This window comes from Macadamia integrifolia, chromosome 2 (genome assembly GCF_013358625.1).
Source record: "Macadamia integrifolia cultivar HAES 741 chromosome 2, SCU_Mint_v3, whole genome shotgun sequence".
NCBI classification, from domain to species: domain Eukaryota; kingdom Viridiplantae; phylum Streptophyta; class Magnoliopsida; order Proteales; family Proteaceae; genus Macadamia; species Macadamia integrifolia.
The window spans coordinates 15,474,921-15,495,307 of NC_056558.1; the positions used below are offsets into that span (position 1 = coordinate 15,474,921).

Here is a 20,387-nt window from a genome sequence, read left to right on the forward strand (position 1 = left end):
AGAAGAAAGAAGGAATGGCCTTGAAGAAGAAGCAAGGAGAGAGAGAGAGGATCGAGATTTCTACGCGGAATCAAAGGAAGAGTTTGCTTATATTGAGATTTTCATTATTTATTTATTTAAATATTAATAATATTAAACAGAGTTGTAACTGTTTACAACTCTATCAGTAGGATTAACATATGTAACATGTGTCAACATATCACTTACGTGAACATTCACAGAGCTCTAGATATTCCGCATTCTTATTTTTCTGCACGTACTGTGATCACTTTGTCAAAAAATAAGCTTGCTCAAATATCACAAAACTAAAGCAACGTTATCTTTCTAGAATAACTTCCAGTGATTGGGAACCTTTTTTTTTTTTTTTTTTGCAGTTAATGAATACCTACAGACTTGCAGTATATGGTCCCCACAAACAATGTGAAGTGATTCTCCTCTTAGAATAAGAAGCAAACCATTTTTTAAGACTTCACCATAAAAAAAGCAAGCACAAAATATATATATATATATATATATAAATAAAAGGAGCCTTTTAAGGACCCAAACGTGTTGCATTTTCTGCTTTCCTCGTGTTGTGAGAATGTACAAAATTATAGCCTCAGATGCAACACTAGAAGAAACAACCATACTTGAACTTTTTCCTATCACCTGCCCAACATAGGCCCAGATGCATCCATAACAGCAGCAGAAGCAGAAGCGGCAGCGGCACTTGAGCTTTCTTCTGTTCCACCAATGCCCGACTGAAATGGGGAGGGAGGAATCTGAATCTCCAAATTTCCCTCTAGCATCTCAATCACTCGCCTTATTGATGGTCGCCTAGATTGATGGAACTGAATGCACCATAAACCTACTAACTCCATTCTTCTTCCCAGCTCCTCTTCTTCAATCCCCTGACACTCATGCCATTTTGAGCCACCATTGCTACCATCACTAGCATTCATTACATGGTGCTTATAAACCCATTCAGGGAAGTACATCTCACTTGATTTGCTAACATCACCCTTGAAATTCCTCCTCTTCCCTACCATTTCCAATACTACCATCCCAAAGCTATAAACATCAGACTTATCAGTCACTAGACCACAACTCCTCCACCACATTTCCGGTGGAGCATATCCTGGAGTCCCTGCCCCATGTGCAAGTGAGGCATGACTCATCTCCCTATTCAAAGCTTGTGCCAATCCAAAGTCTGCAACCTTGGGCTGTAATTTATCATCCAAGAGGATGTTATGAGGCTTAATGTCACAATGTAATATCCTGATTCGACATTCTTCGTGAAGGTACGCTATCCCCTTCGCTGTTCCAATTGCTATATCAGCAAGTTGTCTCCAACTCAATTTTTCAACAGTATCCTCATTTCTACCATGAATGTACTTGTCAAGCGATCCATTCTTCATGAACTCGTACACAAGGGCCTGTTTTGATTGTTCAAAGCTGTAGCCAAGAAGCCGGACTAGATAGTTGTGGTGGATTTTACCAATGGTTAGAACCTCATTGAGGAATTGAACCTCACTGTGATCAGTCTCATCCAACAGTTTAACAGCAATGGGGAAACCATTGGGAAGTTCACCTTTGAAGACGGATCCAAAGCCACCTTGTCCTAGCTTGTGACTGAAGTTGTTGGTGTATTTCTTGAGCTGTTTGAAGGAGAACCTGGTCGGCCTTCCTGATGTATAATTGAGCAGGAAAGTCTCAATAGAAGCTGGAGTAGTGTAATCTCCTTTAAGATAGCGAGTCAGAACATGCTCGTCTTGGCCATTTAAGAGTCTTCTCCTCTGTTTACGCCTTCTGTCTAAAAAGACATAAATTATAGACGCAACAGCTAATCCAACTCCCAGCCCGATACCTACCAGGCCACCACAGAAAGCAAAACAGAATTAGTACTCCATAACCCACCCAAATGGCATTCAAGTCTTTTACAGTAGTTGAAGCTCAGCCTAATTAATACACCACGATTTTGAATCAGAAGATATCAAGCTCTCTCACCTAAAGCCGTGGACAAAGGCAGAATCCAATCCTTCTTGTCTGGATGCTGGTACTTCCCGTCATCAACTTGGATCAATTGCTCTTTAATGAAAATAAATAAATACATATTAAGGATTTAGTTTCAGAAAAGAACTAAAACAGAAGTAAATTTTAATGAGCAAGTCAAAAGAAGAAGGAAGTGTTTTCAGTTTGTTTCTTTATATAAAATTCATTAACTTACCATCGGAGCAATTGTGTGTATGAACCCCATCACGACAGAAACAAACCTCAACGCCTTTCCTCCTGTCTTGGTTTTGTTTAAGATAGCCACACCTCCCATCGTCTTTCTCTGTGCATGAATTGCAGTTGTTATCCCACAAAATCGTAAATCCTTGCTGAAGCACTCTTCTAGGATTGCCGACTGCAGTTGCGTTGTTCAAGATCTCGAAAGGTACGATAGCTTTATAAACTCTACAATTGGAAACTTGATCCAAGTAGCCGTCATAATAATAGCACAAGTTAGTAGTCTCACCACACTCCCAACAAGGAGCTTTTGTTAGCTGCTTCAAGCTCTCAGTATCAGGCTCTTTTGAGCAATTGAAATAAGTGACAATCCGATGACGTTCGGCATTGACATAGATGGCCCCTACAGTGACCCACTTCATGGAAGATGTTTGACCGGAGAAATCAGGGATTGGGCCGCAACCCAGAAGGTTGACGTCAACTATTTTGACGGAGTTATTGGAGTAGACATCGTGGGTGAGGTTCTGGAGGATGTTGTATTGGAATCTGGGGTTCTCGTCGTCGGTGAGGAAGAGAGTGTCGTTGTTGTTGCAGTTCGTGGTTACATATGCACTACGGCACAATGGGTCGAGGCCGAAAGGGAATTGAAGGATTGATGCGCTGCCGCATGTGGAGGGAGAGCACTGGGCATAGTAGGAGGAGATAGAATTGTTAGACGAAAGAACAATCGGGATATTATTGGAAGCAAAGAGGGAGATGATGGGGAAGAGCAGGAAGAAGCGGTGACGATGGTGATTTTTGGGTATCTCCATATCATATCTCATCTCCTGACTCCTGTTGTCTAAGACGGACTAGATCTAATGGAGCTACAAACTACTCATTAATGGTTCCGCTACCCCCGCCCCCTCCTATATCTTCATGGCAAGTTGCAACTCTAGATAACGGGGAGGTCCATCGCATTCATTTTTCTCCTGCATCTCAGTGGCAAGTGGCTACTCTAGATAACGACGAGGTCCATCGCATTAATTTTGTTTTTGGTCAGAGTCGATGGCGTTCACTTACGCAGTTAAGCAGGCTGCCTGGGTTGCAGACATGTAGCTATCATCTCCTGGTACCAATCAAGAGAACGGAATCATTTGAATTAGTATTTTTATTCTTACTTTTGAGATACTATTCTTCTGATTGGTATTTCCGTTTCCGTTCAGTCAAAGTTGAGCCATTGTTTATCAAAAATTTAAAAGAAATGAAGGCACCAATAACGGCTATTTCGAATTAGCAAAGTCAACGAAGTTCGGGTCTTGGCATCTTTTCAAGAATTGGAAATTGGATTGGTGAATCAATCATTTTGGATCAAAATTGGTCAAGATTCATCTCGATTTTAATTGATTAAGCGTAGAAGACTCAACAAGAGTTCATGTATTTATATAATAATATGATAATTATTATTTAATGAGGAAAGAGATTGTGTATTTTTAACATATATATTTCTTTTGAGAAAATATCTCTCTCCACCTAAGGATGTGAATTTGTAACTGAAATCGTTTACCGAAATCGAATCGATCCATTTACATCAAAATCATAAAACTGTTTAGTAAATGGTGTAGTTATGGTTTTAAGTTTCAGGCCGATTAGTTAAACAGGTCGGATCGGTTTTAACCGTAGAACCCGTTGGTTTCAAACCGAATTGAAACCGTTTAAACCTAGCTGTTTAAACCGTTTAAACTAATCCGATTAATCCATATAGCAATTAAATAAAGAAGGGGCAGTAATCAGTATAACAATTAATAATTAAATTAAGTGTCCATCCTGCTTTGGCATGATTTATTGCAATTCAGTTCAAGTTTAGGCTTTAGATCATGAACTTGTAATCCATATATGTTACTATGTTATTATGTTATCATAGATGGAGTGTTTTGGCTGAACCACCTGTCATTTTAATATTTTATGCTGTAGAATGCTGGATTTGGATGTTGTATGATATTAGTTCTAAATGTTTGAGAATGTCCATGCAAAGAAATAGTACTAGATTATCAAATTAAGGCATACCATTGTTAATATAGAATCTCTTATTTGTGATTGTCAATTATTAATTGATAAGCTTATGATCTTCAGTTTAGAGATTGTTGCAAGTTATAACAAACTGATTATGAACCGTTTTACAAACCGTATGGAATAAATCGAAACCAAAACTGTTTAAAATCGTGAAACCGACACCGTTTAGAAATCGTGGAAACCGAAACTATTTACTAAATGGTCACGGTTTCAGAAAGTGGAACCGTTTAGTAAATGATGCAGTTATGGTTTTAGTCAAATAAATGTGAATCGAATCGATCCACACCATTTAAACCGAAACTGAACTATTAACACCCTTATCTCCACCCCAGTGCTATGGCAAAAAATCATGTTTCCCTTAGACATTTTTAAAAGTATCATCCCCCCTCTCCGCTAATATGAAAGATTCACGTTTATGAATCATTCTGTTCCTTTTTGGCATCTATTAAAATAACTCTTCCACTACATCAATCACTCCGCTTTTCATATAACTTACAATAAAAGCATTCCAAGACGAAATATCTTTAACATTTATTCTATCAAAGTTTACTAGCATCCCTTATTTCACCACCTTTTAGGATCGGATCCGGATCATCTACATAGAGTGCATCGCCATAGAGTACCCATAGAGACTTGAGTGTACGACACGTGGAGAAAATGAATCCAACGGTTTTAAAAAAAGAAACGATTTTTACCCACTTGGATGATTTGGGCGAGAGAAACCTGCCGCTACACCCACCTATCTCTCTCCTCTCTCAGCCCGTTCATCAGTGCAACCCACATTGCGATGACACCTTTTGCATATCTCCTTCATTCTCTTCCCCCCTCCCTCTGAATCCCCAAATCCCCCTCTATTTGCTTTTCGGCAAACCCGTCACCGCGAGTCGGCATATCTTTTTCTCTTTCTCCACCATCTCCACTCCCAACACCGATGGTCGGACATGAGATTAGGATTGGAATGGAGATTCTGATGCACGGTGGGTTGTGGATGATTGGCAATGAGTGTTGGGTAGAAATCTTTATAAAGACATAGGCAGTGGGTGTTGGGCTGTAGAAGTTGAGTGGATCTCAGGTTGATGATTTCATAACAAATTTTCATGGTATAAATTCACCACAAAAATATTAAAATAAATAAATAAATAGTATATATATATATATATATATCAAAGAGCGAAGCCTTCAAATCTTGCTGAGCTTTCACAGACCTCCTTCACGATCAGTTTGATCAAGGGTTTTTGACGTCTCCTTCTACGTTTTTGGGATGGAGGTTGGAGAAAGAAGTCAGTAGATTGAGTTAGGATGTCGGGTATGGCCCGTATGGGTCGAAATAAGGATTGAATTGGTTAGGTGGATAAAAATCAGTTTCTTTCTTTAGGATGGTTGGATTCATTTTCATGTTGGGCACTCAAGTTTCTATGAACACTCAATGGGCGATGCACTCTATGATTTCACCTACATATCAATCAATGAAGTCCCAACATACAAATCAATCTCCAATCCAAATCTTAAACCCTGCCCGCCCATGCACACATTTTTTCGAAGAAGAGACAAACCGCACAAGACTAGGACAAATGGGAAGGTGAAGTAGTCTGGTTTAAGGCCTATACATAGCATCTGAAGGCAGGTGATGAGTGTCCTGGGGGTACCCAATTCGAGAATACCCACGAACGATCGAGTTAAACAGAAGCAATGAAGGGCTTCGAATTCGATTGAAGAATGCTACTGCTGAATCAATATTATCGGAGCTGGCGTTCATTGAAATCTATCTTTACACCAAGGAAAGCGTTTGGGTGGAAGCCTCGACGAGTCAGGTGGGCATGGACTTGCTGGCCTAGTTTGAGGAGGTGGGTACCAGTAAAAAAAATGGAAAATGAGTTCATAAGATAGCAACTGGGGAGTGTCTTCTCCGATGGGATCCAAAAAGGAGCGCAGTTGTGCATCTTGGTACTCCAATTCTATTTAGGTGGCGTTTCGATTTGCAGTGAAAGGAAACGATAATGAATAAGAGACGAAATGGAAGAATAGAAATGGCTGGTTTCCTTTCTCCCAAGGCTCACTGCCAAACGGTTTAGAAAAAATTGCATTTCCCCTTCCCGCTTAGTTGATGAGAGGGTATGCCATGCATGAGGAATTGAGGATGGTGACATTTATTATTATGGGATAATTTTCAGATTATAACCAAATAAGGGTTTCATTCTATAATTATGGGAAAATTATCACAACTCTCATTTTTTACATTTTCATTCTAAAGCGAAGGCCCTCTGTGATGCTTTGATCAACTAAGTAGTCATGGAAGAAGTTGGAGAGTTTCAACATTGGAAGATTATTTCTAACATATGAGCGTGCACCATAAGGCAAGGCGTTCCAGGCATTTGATATGAACTACCACATTTTTTGTCATTCCAACAAAGTCCAGGGTAGGAGCTAACATAAATTTATCATAAAGGAAAAAAAAAAAAGGGGATGGGGTTAAAAAGGGCAAAGACAATTAGAGAATAAGAGAAGTACTTAATGCGTTCCTAAAGCGAGAAGGCTCGACTTAAAATACATTGCAAGGTATCGTGGATTCGTGGTGTTGTATATATTATTATGCTGTGCCCTCAAGCCCCTCTCCTTACTGTTACCTCGTTCACCCCTTGCACAAGCTCCGTTGTTCTATCCTTCAATTTGAAAGACCGGGGGTTTCTCTCGGGTCCAAGACCGAAGATGGCTTCTGCGTGCCTCAAGAGCCAAGAGCAGACAAACAACGATGAAAAAGATACCAGAAAGAGCAATGGCACCACAACTTACTTCGACGTCTACGGACCTCAAGTACGTCTCTCTCTTTCAAAGAGTTATTCCACTCTTTTTTCCTTTACCTGAATGGTTTTCGTTTGGGTACTGCTCTTTTAGTATTTATTAATATTAATTTTTAGTTGATTTTTTGGTTTCTTTTATTTTTTATTTTTTAATGTTCATCATGAAACCAATAGTAGTGTGATTTCGCATGAGAAAATGGGTTGCTCGTTTTTTGTTTTCTAATTAATTTTTCACGTTAGACGAAACCATGATATAGTTGAATTATCGAAGACGTCCTGCAATAATGTTGGGGAAAACCTATTTTATGATTTTACTTTTTGGAACATGCCATGGAAAAATGGATAACCTCGTCTTCGATCAATCTCTCTTTCTCTATCTCTTTTGGTAATGGAGATAGATTTCAATTTAAAACTAGGTTTATTAGGACCTTAAAGGACATGCTGAACTACCCCCTTTTATCAATCTCTTTTTGAGCCATCCTTCTGGAACTGGAAGCAAAAGACAAGAATTTGAAGATTTGGATGCTCCATTTGCAAGCTAAAGTACTGTGGTTATGTGAAGATCAGAGAAGAGGAAATTGCAGAACCTGCACACTTGCAGCTATTGGCAGCACACCCTCAATACTTTCATTCAATATCCAAAATCCAAATCTAACCACCCAGATTTGTTGTTCACATGCGATTATATAGATTAAAGCTAAAGACATCCTAATTCTACTGTAAAACTGAAATGTAAACTTGACTCTAATTCTAAAACCAAAATAAATATGAAGTCAAACTCTACTTGTTATTAATGAATCTTGAAAGATTCAAAAGGTGACCGTCTTGGATGCCTATGCATTTTCTTCGACATCTTGGCGTTGCTTTGTGGCCTTGTGTATATTTCATGCTTTGTTTATTATATCTTGGTTTTTTCGTACTAGCTCATTACTAGCATAATTGTATCATATTGCATTGATGTGGTTTTATGCAACTTATATAAAATGATCATTGTTGTATTACATATACTGCATGCCTGTCACCTAGGCGCCCCTCTAACGCCTTGCGTTGTATGACTATATTTCATCTTGTCCACTGATGATAGAATATTTGATGTGATGTTTCACAGGGGAAGGCAGATGTTGTTTTTAAAACTCCTACAACTGACTCATTATTGAATCTGCATGTAGGTTTCAACCATTCCAAGTTTTCTTAAAATTCTTATCGGTTCCTAATTGAAGTAGTAACCTTTAAAGTGAATTTTCTCTTGTGAAACAGGACATTCAGGAACTTGTTACCTGGGTGCTTAGTGAAGGATTTATGCCATCTTGGGTCTTTATCAAAGTAAAGAAGCATATTCTCTTACTTTCTTATTCTTGGTTCCTATTGAGATAAAGCTGTTATTCTGCAAGGTCATGTCATTGTTAGAAGAGAGCAAATATCTAAAACTATACTGATGAAGGAAGAACTTTTATTTTTGTTCTCACCTGATAAAATTTAGAGTGAATACTTTGGTCAAGAAGGCTGTGGAAATGCTTAGTTTTGATCAGAATTTCAGAGGAACTGTTGATTTCTAGACAGAGTACTAGTGTCATACAGAGAAATAGTTTCTATTTTGGAAGGAAAATAACGATTTAAGTTCCCACTGTGCATATAGTTCTATGCACCACCAGCTGAATATTGCAGCCGTGTTAGAGCCTGTCTAGCAATGGTATTCATCCAGCTTGTGGCCATGAATATCTCCATCCGTTAATAAAAGCTTTAAGCTCTGTTGTGGTGGAATCAGACGTGCAAATAGGTCAAAAGGAGGCAAGGTAACTAACAAGATAGTTCCTTGGATGATCCTATCTCCGAACAAATTGGTTATCATTGGAGATCAACAAGATACTTACTTGAATGAACCTGGCTTCCAAACACGTCAGATCTCTTTGGATGTTTGAAAAATTTACCGACAACACATTATAGAAAAATAAGGGGTGAGTTTGGTCCAACGGTAAATGTACGAATGTTGCGACCTGGTGGTCAAGCGGTCGAAACAGCCTCTCGACATTCTCGGGGTAAGGCTGCGTAGTTTTCACCCCCGGACCTGGCACATGCTGGAGCCTCGTGCATCGGGTACACCTTTTTCATTTTTTTTTTACATTATAGAAAAATCTGATCATTGAAGATTTTCTAAGTATTCAACATCGCGTCCACTGGTTGGTGTTTTAGAGTGGAAAATCAATGTGCATTTGGCTTGTTTATAGTAGGTCCTTTCATTCTTTATACTTCTCCATGATGGCCACGGTCGGATGCCTTATAAAACTGTACTTTGGTTGGTACTTTCTCATACTGAAAAAGGTACAGTAATATACTCCAAATATTGTATGTTCAGTTTGAAGCGACATCTGAGTTCTAGGCTAAAGATAACGAATGGATGATCCTAACATTCCACCAGGTTGGATCTCTTTGGACTGCCTGTAGGAAGCAAGTCGCATTTGTTATGGCAGATAATTGTAAACCTCCATCCTGTGGCAATATTGGGACTGCTGATGTTTCTTCATGAAGGGTACTCACTGGTTATTTACTTCTTGTTGTACATAGGCAATCTAATGCCTCTATCTTGGAGCAACATATGGTGGTAGAGCTGGTAGCAGGGTTAGTGGACCTTTGTGTGCCCCCCTCCCCCCTCCCCCCTCCCCACCAAAAAAAAAAAAAAAAAAAAAAGCTCCATGAAATTCAGAACCGAAAGGGAGTGACAAGACAACTGAACTTGTCCAAATAACTGCTGCTCCTTCAAGTTTAGATTTTCTTCCTTGACTTTGTTACACAGTAAGATGATGATGTACTATTCATTCATGAGTTGTAATATACATGAATAAAAGGAGAACCCCCATTGGGCAAAAATAACTAACATAATATGGAAACCTCTACTACCTCTGTCAGGCATGTTTGAGTATGATCGCGTTTCTGTATGCAAATCTGTGATCTTGTGCATGTCTTCTGGGGAGAAAATTATAGTCCAACATAGGTAAAAATGTGCATCTATATGATGATAGACATAGAATTTTTGCTAGTCTCATGAGGTGACAAAATAGGCATATCCATCTTAAGGATGAGCTCTTTCATGGCCATACATGATTAGCTTTCATAACAGAAATGTGGTTGTTACTTTTTTCCAATTGCATATCATTATTTGTTCTCATTAATTAACGCCCCTATTTGAATTGAAATTTCAGTTGTAATTCTTTTTTTTTTTTCTCTGTTTTGGCTTCCGGCGGAAACAGTGATATGCAGTAGAACATTTCGCTATCTTTCTAAGTGAGCTAAGTCAGCTTAAGTTCATGTTCTTTGCAGAACAAGCCTCTGATTCCGAAAGTGGTCCTGCTTTATGTACCAGGCCTTGATGCTGAATTTTACATGTCCCAGTCCAGCCTACTTTGTGGCCTTAAAGAGATTTTTGGCAATCCAAGGGCAGTTTTAGCTCTTAGGTTTGTTCTGAAACTCTTTTTGTCTTTCTGATACTATTTTTGTTTATGTTTAATTCAATTTTAGGAAAATGTCTAGGAAACCCTCACAGAAAGAATCCTATCCCAAGAAAAAAAAAAAATTTTCTTGATTTGTCTATGGATAAAATGCATTATAGACAAGGGACTCACCTCCCACCTCTTAGAAGTATATCATTTTCAGAGCATGCAGAATTATAAAAATAACCCACATTATCATCATTGAACACAACCTTTAGTGGTTCTATTGTCATTTCAGTTCCCTAGCAATCTTAGTGTTAAAAATAGGGTGGAGGTAGACTTTCTCAAGGGTGTAGCTAACACTTAATATAAGATTTTTAGGGGCGCTTTTGTTGCTTGAATGCTACTGACGGGAAAATGTAAGGAGGGAATAATAGATAGGTTCTTGTATTCTACAGTTATGATGGGTATACCGTATATGAATTAACTGGGGTTGATTTGGAAGTGATTCTTTCTTTCAGGATTTCCAGATATTTTTCCTTCAATATTTTCAGTGCCATTTCTCTTATATATATTTTTCTGATATTATTTCTTTCTTTATGTGGGGTGCTAGCTGTGTATCAGATGGAATGCGGACAATAGATGCACTTCTAACTTGCAAACTGAAAAGAAAGAGGGAGGAGATGAGTTCAGTTTCCAAGTGTCCTGAACAAGGTCCATGACATACTTCAAAGGATCTCATTTGTCCAAAAGAATGCCTCATTTATCTGTTCGTACATGTGAATCTTGAGGTTTTTTAATGGTTTTTATGTTCCCTTCGATGAAGCAAATTTTAGATTTCCTTTTTTTTCCTGAGGCTGTTCTTCTTGCATTGTTCAATAATTTAAGAGTAACTCAGGTATAATTAAATAGACCAAGGAATATGAAGCAACAAAATTTTCTCTCCCACAGCTTAAGAACTGTTGAAGAAATGGCTGTTGCGACGTTATTAAGAAAAATTGTAGCAACTAGAATAAGGGTCTGAAGTTCTTTTTAAAGTGTATACACATCTTCAAAAGATACTTAAATCTTTTGTTGTCAATTTTGGCTTTCATACTGCACATGAAGAAAAAAATTTCAGCTGTTCTTTCAGTTCTATCGGTTGATTTGGGAGATCATTCACCTCTCAGGATCTCAATTTGATTGTTTGTCATCAAAATTGAGTTTTTCTTTCTTCTAAGCGAGTGGTGGCTTGGTGGGTTTTGTACTATAGTATTAAATGATTTATGTTGGAGGACCTTTGACCTTTCATCACGTGTAGCTCATGAAGATTTTTATAGTGCAGTAAGCAAAGAACATATGAAGGAGTTACCTTTTCCGGTTTCTTATTACACACTTACAGCAAAAGAGCTAGAAGATAATGGGTACTGTCTAACCCAGCCAGGTAACTTAAGTTTTTGATCTTGAACTTTTCCAGTAAAGGACTATTGATAATCAGTTCGTCTGTTTTTGATTGTAGGTAGCCCTTAACTCAACTTACTTGGTGCAGATTTTATCTCCACTCTTCCTTCTCCTTCAGAATCCCCCCCTTATGAAATGCTGGCACTTGACTGTGAGATGGTGAGGCTTTACAATTCCAAAATTTCCTCTCTAGCATTAAATGAAATGTTATGCTGCATTGAAAACCATGTAAGTTTAAAGGAAAGGGAGAAGATATATATGAGAAACTCAAGAAGATACTACCATCATATGCTCACTTTGCTTTTCATAAACACCAAACACCATCTGTAAAAATTAAGTACCCAAGTCAGTGTCTACCTATGTAAGATGGGTTCAGGTACATGTATCAGGTGTGGGAGGACAAGGAGCCTGACCACCTTGTCCCGAAGACTTAGGATATAGGGATATGTGGTGACAGGGACTCAGCTAAAATATGTCAAAAGGCGTGTGTCAAGAAAGGGGTGTAACGTGTCAAAAGAAGGATGCCTAATCTTCTTCTTCTTCTCCTTCTTCTTCACTGCCATAATCAAGTGTCCAGCTTTTGGGTGCATTTCAGATGCATACACAAAACCCATATCCATGTCCTGTCATGTCGACTCAGGACTCAGTTTTACATGAAGTGTCCAGGTAACAATGGTTTGGACATCCAAGTTGAAATTCATTAAAACTAGTTGCATGAGAGAAATTAATTGCTTCAACTTTATAGCTACTTCGGAAGCTGGAAGAGGATAGTTCTCGTAGAGACTAGTGAGAACTACCATATAATCAACAATGTGGCTGCGAGACAATTGCTAAACCCCTGTTGCTGATTCCTCTTATGTGCCACCCCAAACACCACGCATCCAAAGCTAACAGGCATTACCCAGTTCTCCATGATGCAGGCAAGGGTTAGTTAAACCCAATTTAACCTGCTGTAATGGACCCTGAAACAAGAGAGAGGGAAATGAACAGATTTGTGGATATAGAACAGAGAATCAACCTGGTTGCGGATCTGGAATTGAAGAAGCTTGATGTTGCAGCAAACCTGTAACAAAGCTAAGAGAAAGAATGATGAGGAAGTGGAAAAGATGGAAGAATCTCTAAGAGTGAAGAGAGATCTGCTAGCTGTAAAAGAAGAGTGGATAACTTCTGGGCACATCTGTTTAGGTTGTAGACAGTCGTACCCCAATATCTGAAACAAAATTTCATAAGAAATCTGCAAAATTCGTAAGGAAATACAGCCCTATATAAAGAAGCTAGTTTGATTCACTTCAGGACTCCTATTCCTACTGAACAATTGCCCCTTTGAGTTTTGTCATCATGATGTAATGGTTGGCTTATGTGTCTATCTCTCCTCAAATTCTTTTTTTTTTTTTTTTTTTTTTTTTTGAATTTTTTCTTCTCTTTTCTATTCATTTCTTGACTACCAAATTAAACCTTAGGAAAATGTCTAGGGACCCCAGGGTCAGCCTTAGAAGACTCCCAAATTGGATTGGACCTCATGGAATGAATAGTTCCTTGAAAATAAAATAGGCAATGAAAAAGAGGTGGGGGGGTGGTACCATCTGGTGCCAATGACATGGGGGTTCCACTAAGTATTTGAGTAACCAGTCTGGACAGAACTGCAAACTCCTTAGCGGATGCATTAGCCAAGGCCAAAGGGAGGGTGGTAGGTGTTGCTGCCGAAAATCCATATGAGCTGATCCTGCACAAGTACAGAAGGCAGAGGCCTGGAGGTTTATTCGGGGTTAGTCCTCCAATGCCCAAGTTAGAGATCGGCCACACATTTTTTCACAAGGGTAATGGTGTGGGTCTTTTTTGCTTACCTTTTTTTCCTCCTCTCGGGCCCTCTCTTATAGTCCTTAGGGTTTAGGGTTTCTCTTTTTCTTGGAGGATCCGCCTCCTTTCCTTTTCGAGTCCTACCCGGATACGTCCTATCCCTTTCGTGGGGAATATTCTCTTCACACGGTTGGCGTGGTCAGCATCCTTGTAGCCTCTATCAGGTGGGCGGCACGTGTCCTTTCCTTAGATACCACGTGTTCTTACCCTGCTGGGCAATCAATTTGGCCGTATCAGTAGGGAATTGATGTACATAGGGCAACACCCAGTTGTGTGAAATGAGGCCAATTTATTCAGTCTTGTGGATGTTTCTGCTACTTCATGAGTACCATGAGCTGGGATTATGTGCAGCTTGTATAGTGTTTCGATACCTTTATTGGCAAACGGCCTGATAAAATTCTGTTACTTCATAAAAGCAAAAGTTGCATGATTTTTCCTGTTCCTACTTCATTCTTTTGTTTTTTTTTTTTTTTTTTTTTTTTTTTTTTTTTTTTGCTAATGAGGGGTATTCAGGCCTTCGGCCTGACTAGTCCCGCGGGTCCATACTGATCTACTTCATTCTTTTGTTATATTTGAATTTTCTTGAAAAATTTACATCCATTTAAAATTGCTTCCATGTTGTCTATATAGCATTCTTAACAAACCAAAACACAGAAATTCGGACCTTGCAAAACATGAAATAATTATTATGTATCATTCTGAATTGGTTTTTAATCAAAGATATAAGGATTAGTAGGGGCCAGTCTGAGCTAACTCTATGAAAGTATCACCCAGGCTCCTGCTGATCCAGACGAATCGAGGTTGGGTTTGGTTAGGGCCAGGACAATCCCTGATTCCGATCCCTCAATCCCTTGTTTTTAATCTGGAAATAGGTGACGTCTCTAGTTACAATCAGTTCTTTATTTTCAAATGATAACTGGGTATTCCCTTTTTTTACTCTTTCTGTCCAAATAATTAATTGCTGTGTGTTGGAATTCTTTTTTCCATGTCAGTGTGTCACAATCAATGGGTTTGAACTCACAAGGGTAACGCTAGTTGATGTTGAAGGACAGGTACAGACTATCTACTTTACAATTGAATCCTGCTTTCTGAAGGATTCCATAATTTGTTTCAGCTTATTCTGCTGGCATTTTCTTGAAACTGGTTCCACATTTTTTTTTTTTTCTAATGCATGGTTCTAAAAGAGCTGTTTAGTTTTAGGTTCTTCCTTATGCCAACCATTGTGTATGTAATATGGAGGAGGCTCCTTTGATTTCCCTGTTTTAGCCTGTAATAGGAAACAGTGTAATGTAGAAGTAGGTTCACACTAGGTAAACAAATTCCCAGTATTTAAATAGCCCAAACCGAAGTAATTCTGACCACTCAAAACCAATCTTCACAGAAACCAGAAATAGAACCGGAGAAGGAAAGCTTTTTGCAGAGAATTTAGGATGACAAAACCTGTCCAGAAGTATCCAGGAACAACTCAGGAAAATAACTCACAGCAGCAGGCAGCAACTCAGCAACAGAACCCAACGGCAGCCAACACTTTCCCAGAAAAATCTGGGTTTTGGCCAGAACAGGGAGAAACCCTATGGTTCAGTTTTGGCTGGGCAGCAGGAGCTGAAAACCTGGTCGAGTGGTCCCCTTGAGGTGGCGTTTGAACCCTCAAAAGGGTCTTCAAATCTGCTGGACAGAAGAGGAGAAAAGGGCCCTGCCGATTTGAGTTTTGAAACCCTAAAACCTGCAGTCGATCTTGAGTGCTGGAACTGATTCTCTCCAAGTCAATCCTTGTTTAGTCTTCAAATAAGCTTAGTTAAATCCACACACACTCCCCTCACTGTAAGCAAGAACAGAAATTAGAAAAGAAAAGAAAATAAGATATTAAGCAAGATAGATGTGAGTGAGAATGGCTATCTCAGCCTGGGCATCTCACCCACAGCTCCCAGTTGCTTGTCTTCCTTTCTCAGGAGAGGGAGCAAGCTATAGCTGCAACAAAATTCATTAATTCCATTCTGATTTGTGTCTACAGCAGACTTTCTTTATATCGAGGTCTGGAATTACAAAATAGAAGCTTAAGTCAAATTAGAAATTAGAAACTAATGCAAAATAGAAACTAATGTAAAAATAGAAACTACCTCTACCTTCTAATTTAAGAAACAAAATAGCAGCTACTAGGGACTTTCTAAAATTGTAAACAACTACTAAAGCAGGGAAATTAAAGGGTTTGCAATGCTGGCCATAGGGGTGGGTCGAACTCGGCCCAAAGGCTGGTTTGATGGCAGCTACTTCTGGTTTGGTGGCTACTTCTTCCGCCTGTGGTATTGTAGCCCATGATGGGCATCTACATCACAGTGTCTGCATTTGGTTGATGGTTGGGAGTTCACATTCTCATCATCCTTTGTAAAATGATGTCTATTTCATATAAATCCATACACTACTTTTTTCCTTTTATTCTTGGCTAGAAAACTGCTTTCTATGATGGTAACCTGAAAGTTGAAATGAAATTCATACTGACCTATGATCAGCTCATCCTTGCTGCATCGAAATTTTCTTGGATGGCAATCTTAGCATGCCTTTATCTTTATGTTCTCTGTATGTGATTTTGATCTAGCGTTTTCCAACCTTTAGTTTGCTTATCTAGCTGTGCATTGGCATGCTTTTGAAATTTCATATGCATCAAGCATTTGGTTCTGGCTAGTAATCTGGTCCTAACATTCCCAAATGCCCCACAAAGACTGAAGTTTGGCAATTCTCACTTTTTATGGTAGATTTGTTATTACATTAATTACTTCAATGTTTTCTATGAATCTTCCAAATTCTATGCCCATAGTTCTTCCTCTTTAATGCACTATCCCTTCTTCCTGCTTTAATTTCCTATGCTCACTTCCTCTTTAAGGGTAATATGGGTATAGCCGTATAGATAAGTTAACCTTAAAGAATTTAATAGTGTCATAATATAGAAAAACTTTAGAAGAGACCGTCTTTGTGGGATGAGGGAATACAAGCTTGTATGATGAAAGAGAATACCTCCGAAGAAAAAGTGGCAAGCATTTCCCAAGGCCTGAAGCCACTCTGTAAGGATCATCACTGTTGAGGGAATCAAGGTTCACGGTATCGGGTTTCGACCCCTGGGGAGACCGAAATTTCAGTCGAAACCTGGGAAATTTCGAGGATACCGGGGAATTTTTCCCAGTATGGTGGAAACTTAGGTTTCAACCCCCAAACAGTGGTTTTTTTGTTTTTGTCTGATTTTTTGTGTACATCTATTTTAAACATTTTTAACACATTCACATCATTAGTTTCATAAAAAAAAAAACATGTGTGGTAAACCAAAGGTTCGATAATCATTATGCTGACCTGTTGACTTAAATTCTGAAACTATACTACATAATGACTATATATAGTCTACAATCTACATCAAAACATAAGACATAATCCAAATGATCCAAAATAAATAAAAATATTACATCATCAACAGTTATCTATCAACACTCAACAGTAGTGACTCAATTACTCAACACTCGAAAGTCGTGACTCAATTCCAAGTGGAGTGTCTAGGCGGTTCTAGTCCACGAGCTGCGTACCACTGCAGATGTCATAGCTGCTCCTCTGAATGCACCATATACGAGTCTCATGACATGTTTTGGGCCCAATTGTTTTGGTAGTTTGTCACTGCCCATCTATAAGATGCATCATCAACATTAGCTTGGTATCCTAGCCTAGGGAGTGGCTCAATCATAGATCATAGTGATAGGATGTGGATGTGGTATACAAGGTTGGGATGGATATCCAAAGATTCTGTCAACAAAAGATGACCCACCACCTGAACTACCCTCCTGTCCAAATGAAGTTAAGGATTCACCCTATTGTCCATACCCATCACCGTATCCAAATGAACTGGTGCTCTCGAAGGATGGCACACAAGGTTTTGGGAGATGGGATTTACCTTTTTGGTCCAAGCTCCCTTAGGTAGATTTGCTATGAATGTGTAAGATCCAAGCTTAAAATGAGGATTTGATAGCACAAGGGCAAAATCTTAAGTGTTTTCCCAAGTTTTCCACTTCATAAAGAAGAAATAGGGAGAAAGGGTCGAAATTTTGAAATAAGAAGGCTTCGTTTCCCATTTAAGAAGGTTATATAAAGGTTGACCCATTTGGTCCAATCGAAAATTCCCACATTTCGAGGAAAATTCCCATATTTCAAGGAAAATTTCCACATTTCGGTCGAATGTTGGAAGTTTGGTCGATACTGGTCGGAATCAGTGACTTTTAAAAGTCACATGGTATTCGGTATCAAAGTCCTGGGATACCGTGGAAACATGGAAAATTTCGACGGTATCGGTGGAAACCTTGATCCATGGAGGAAATGTGCCTGTCTCTTGGAATCTATACTATGAAAGAGATTGATCTTTATGGAGAATTTCCTCCATTACAGAGATGCAGATGTTGAGATGGATGTACGGAAAAACTAGGAGAGATATAATGAGAAATAACAGGGTACGAGCCGAGTTAGGAGTGGCCTCGATTCAAGACAAGCTTTGAGAATGTCGTTTAAGGTGGTATGGCCATGTTCAGAGGAGGCCTTGGGATGTTCCAGTCTGCAGGAGTGATCAGATCTAGTGGGATGGTTTTTGAAGAGCTAAGGGTAAACCTAAAATGACCATTGATGAGTTAGTAAGGAAAGACATGCAGAAGCTAGGCCTTGACCCTAGTATGATATCAAATAGAACTGTGTAGAGGGAAAAGATCCATGTTGCCGACTGCTTTAGCTGGGATGGCCCGGAGGTGTTGCATTTCCGTTGTTTCATTTCTTTTCTTTATCTTTTCCCCTTTTCCCTCTTCTTTCTTTTATCTTTTTCTTTGATTGATCCATGTAGCTGACCCCATTCAGTTGGGAAAAGGCGTAGTTGTTTGTTTGGTTCTAGGTGCGTCTATGACTAGTGGTTGGAGGGGCCCAGAGGCACATCTCTGACTATAGGAGCATTAAGAAAACCTTGCATGCTTTTAGACAATTAAACATGCATATCTAGATCTATCATTAATCGTTCTACCATCATCTTGTGATACAGGTCATCACATGCATCTTGTAGTTTTCTTAATCAAAAAGGGAAAAGAAGAAAAAAGTCCCAAATATGTGTACTTTATTTTTTCTTATGAGTTGATACTTTGCTGAGTTTCTCCATGCTTAGATAATGTTAGTCAGCTGCATTTATTTATGTTGATTTTGGATCCATAAAATTTTATGAATTGAACTTTTGTAGCCAGAATTGTATAAGTTCATTGCAACTTCATGCTATTTGTTATATTCGTGTATGAAACTAATCTTCTTCCAGTTTTCCGCAGGTAGTGTTAGACAAATTGGTTAAACCTTCTAATGCTATTCTTGACTACAATACTAGGTACATTTTTTTTTTCCCTTAAAAATTCTGACTAGCTACTTTCTTGAAGAAAATTTTATTTTTCTTTCTTGAACATCTGTAAGAATATGTGACTTAGGTTTAGTGCCTGATTTGGCACTTGTTATGTTGTTAAGTTGCAGATTTGATATGACATAAGATTCTCCCTACGGAATGTAATCTAGTCTGAAAGAAAGGGTTTTTAATATTGATTGATGGTCATCTAATATTCTAGGATTATGTAGGTTAATTGGTATCCATTTTGTTTTGTGGGGTGAATAAAAAATTCACTACCAAAAGGAGAGAGAAAAACAGGGGCTCACCCAAGAAGAAGGGAGAGAAGCAAACAAAGTAAAGCTTAATTGGTTTAGAAGGTTGTAATAACCACCAAGAAATCACCAATCTTATATATATATATATATATATGTATATGGAAAACTAGGGTATCTGAAGTAAACGAAGTTTTAAAGAGGATGAAAATAGATTAAACAGTAATTCCAGATTGTATTCCAATGGAGGTGTGGAAAAAGCCTAGGAATCTGTGGAATAATTTGGCTAACTAAGTTGCTTGATAAGTTTATGAGCACGAGAAAAATGCCAGATGAATGGAGGAGAAGCATTGTTGTTCTGATTTATAAAAATAAAGGGGATATTCAAAGTTGTAATAGCTATAGAGGAATAAAACTTATGAATCATACTATGAAATTATGGGAGAGAGTAATTGAAACCCAGTTGAGATAAGAAACTAATATTTCGGATAACTAATTTTGTTTATACTAGGAAGATCAATCATATAAGTTATTTATTTGCTTGGGAGATTTAATGATCTCCATATGGTCTTTTTGGACTTAGACAAAGCTTTTGATAGTCCTAGAGAGTGGTTAAGTATCAGAGATGAAAAGTATTTTGAGTAAATATGTGGACATAGTTAAAGATATGTATAATGGTGTAGTGACTAGTGTAAGAATTCTGAGGGAAGGTAGGATAGTGAATTCCCAGTTACAATTGGATTACATAAAGGGATTGTTTGCGTTAATCATAGACAAGTTAACTAGAGACATTCAAGATGAAACCCCTTGGTGTATGTTTTCTTCTGATGATATTGTTTTGGTAGATATTTAACTCCACATGTCCTTGATCATCTGATCCAGCTTCTCCATCAACTTCTTGTTTTTTTTGGTGTTGATTGTGCCCACTTCTTTTTTCTTTTTTTTTGGGGGGGGGGGGGGG

At 38.5% G+C, this 20,387-nt stretch overlaps 2 protein-coding genes across 2 annotated transcripts in view; one reads left to right on the plus strand and one right to left on the minus strand.

Moving 5' to 3' along the window:
• Positions 1 to 473: 473 nt before the first annotated feature.
• LOC122072219 (LEAF RUST 10 DISEASE-RESISTANCE LOCUS RECEPTOR-LIKE PROTEIN KINASE-like 2.1) lies at positions 474 to 3,068 on the minus strand. Its single transcript, XM_042636792.1, has 3 exons — positions 2,207 to 3,068; positions 1,987 to 2,067; positions 474 to 1,846 (listed from the first exon to the last, which is right to left on the minus strand). Exons 1-3 carry the CDS (start codon positions 3,030 to 3,032, stop codon positions 645 to 647), a joined length of 2,109 nt encoding a protein of 702 aa, XP_042492726.1. The 5' UTR covers positions 3,033 to 3,068; the 3' UTR covers positions 474 to 644.
• Positions 3,069 to 6,804: 3,736 nt separating this feature from the next.
• Positions 6,805 to 20,387, plus strand: part of LOC122072233 (small RNA degrading nuclease 5-like) — a 17,059-nt gene continuing 3,476 nt past the window's right edge. The window contains exons 1-9 of the mRNA XM_042636812.1: positions 6,805 to 7,071; positions 8,167 to 8,223; positions 8,316 to 8,381; positions 10,374 to 10,507; positions 11,097 to 11,197; positions 11,808 to 11,906; positions 12,012 to 12,082; positions 14,773 to 14,832; positions 19,105 to 19,160. Of these exons, the coding sequence (XP_042492746.1) occupies positions 6,850 to 7,071; positions 8,167 to 8,223; positions 8,316 to 8,381; positions 10,374 to 10,507; positions 11,097 to 11,197; positions 11,808 to 11,906; positions 12,012 to 12,082; positions 14,773 to 14,832; positions 19,105 to 19,160 (866 nt within the window). The 5' untranslated portion in view covers positions 6,805 to 6,849. The remainder of the gene's footprint in view (positions 7,072 to 8,166; positions 8,224 to 8,315; positions 8,382 to 10,373; positions 10,508 to 11,096; positions 11,198 to 11,807; positions 11,907 to 12,011; positions 12,083 to 14,772; positions 14,833 to 19,104; positions 19,161 to 20,387) is intronic.

What these genes read in the sequence shown, in the direction of transcription:
- LOC122072219 (XM_042636792.1), bottom strand. Translation starts at nt 3,032, where the DNA reads ATGAGATATGATATGGAGATACCCAAAAATCACCATCGTCACCGCTTC. An exon ending in TACACACAATTGCTCCGATG is followed by an intron (nt 2,068 to 2,206) that starts GTAAGTTAATGA and finishes TTTTCATTAAAG; the next exon opens with AGCAATTGATCCAAGTTGAT. An exon ending in GCCTTTGTCCACGGCTTTAG is followed by an intron (nt 1,847 to 1,986) that starts GTGAGAGAGCTT and finishes GTGGCCTGGTAG; the next exon opens with GTATCGGGCTGGGAGTTGGA.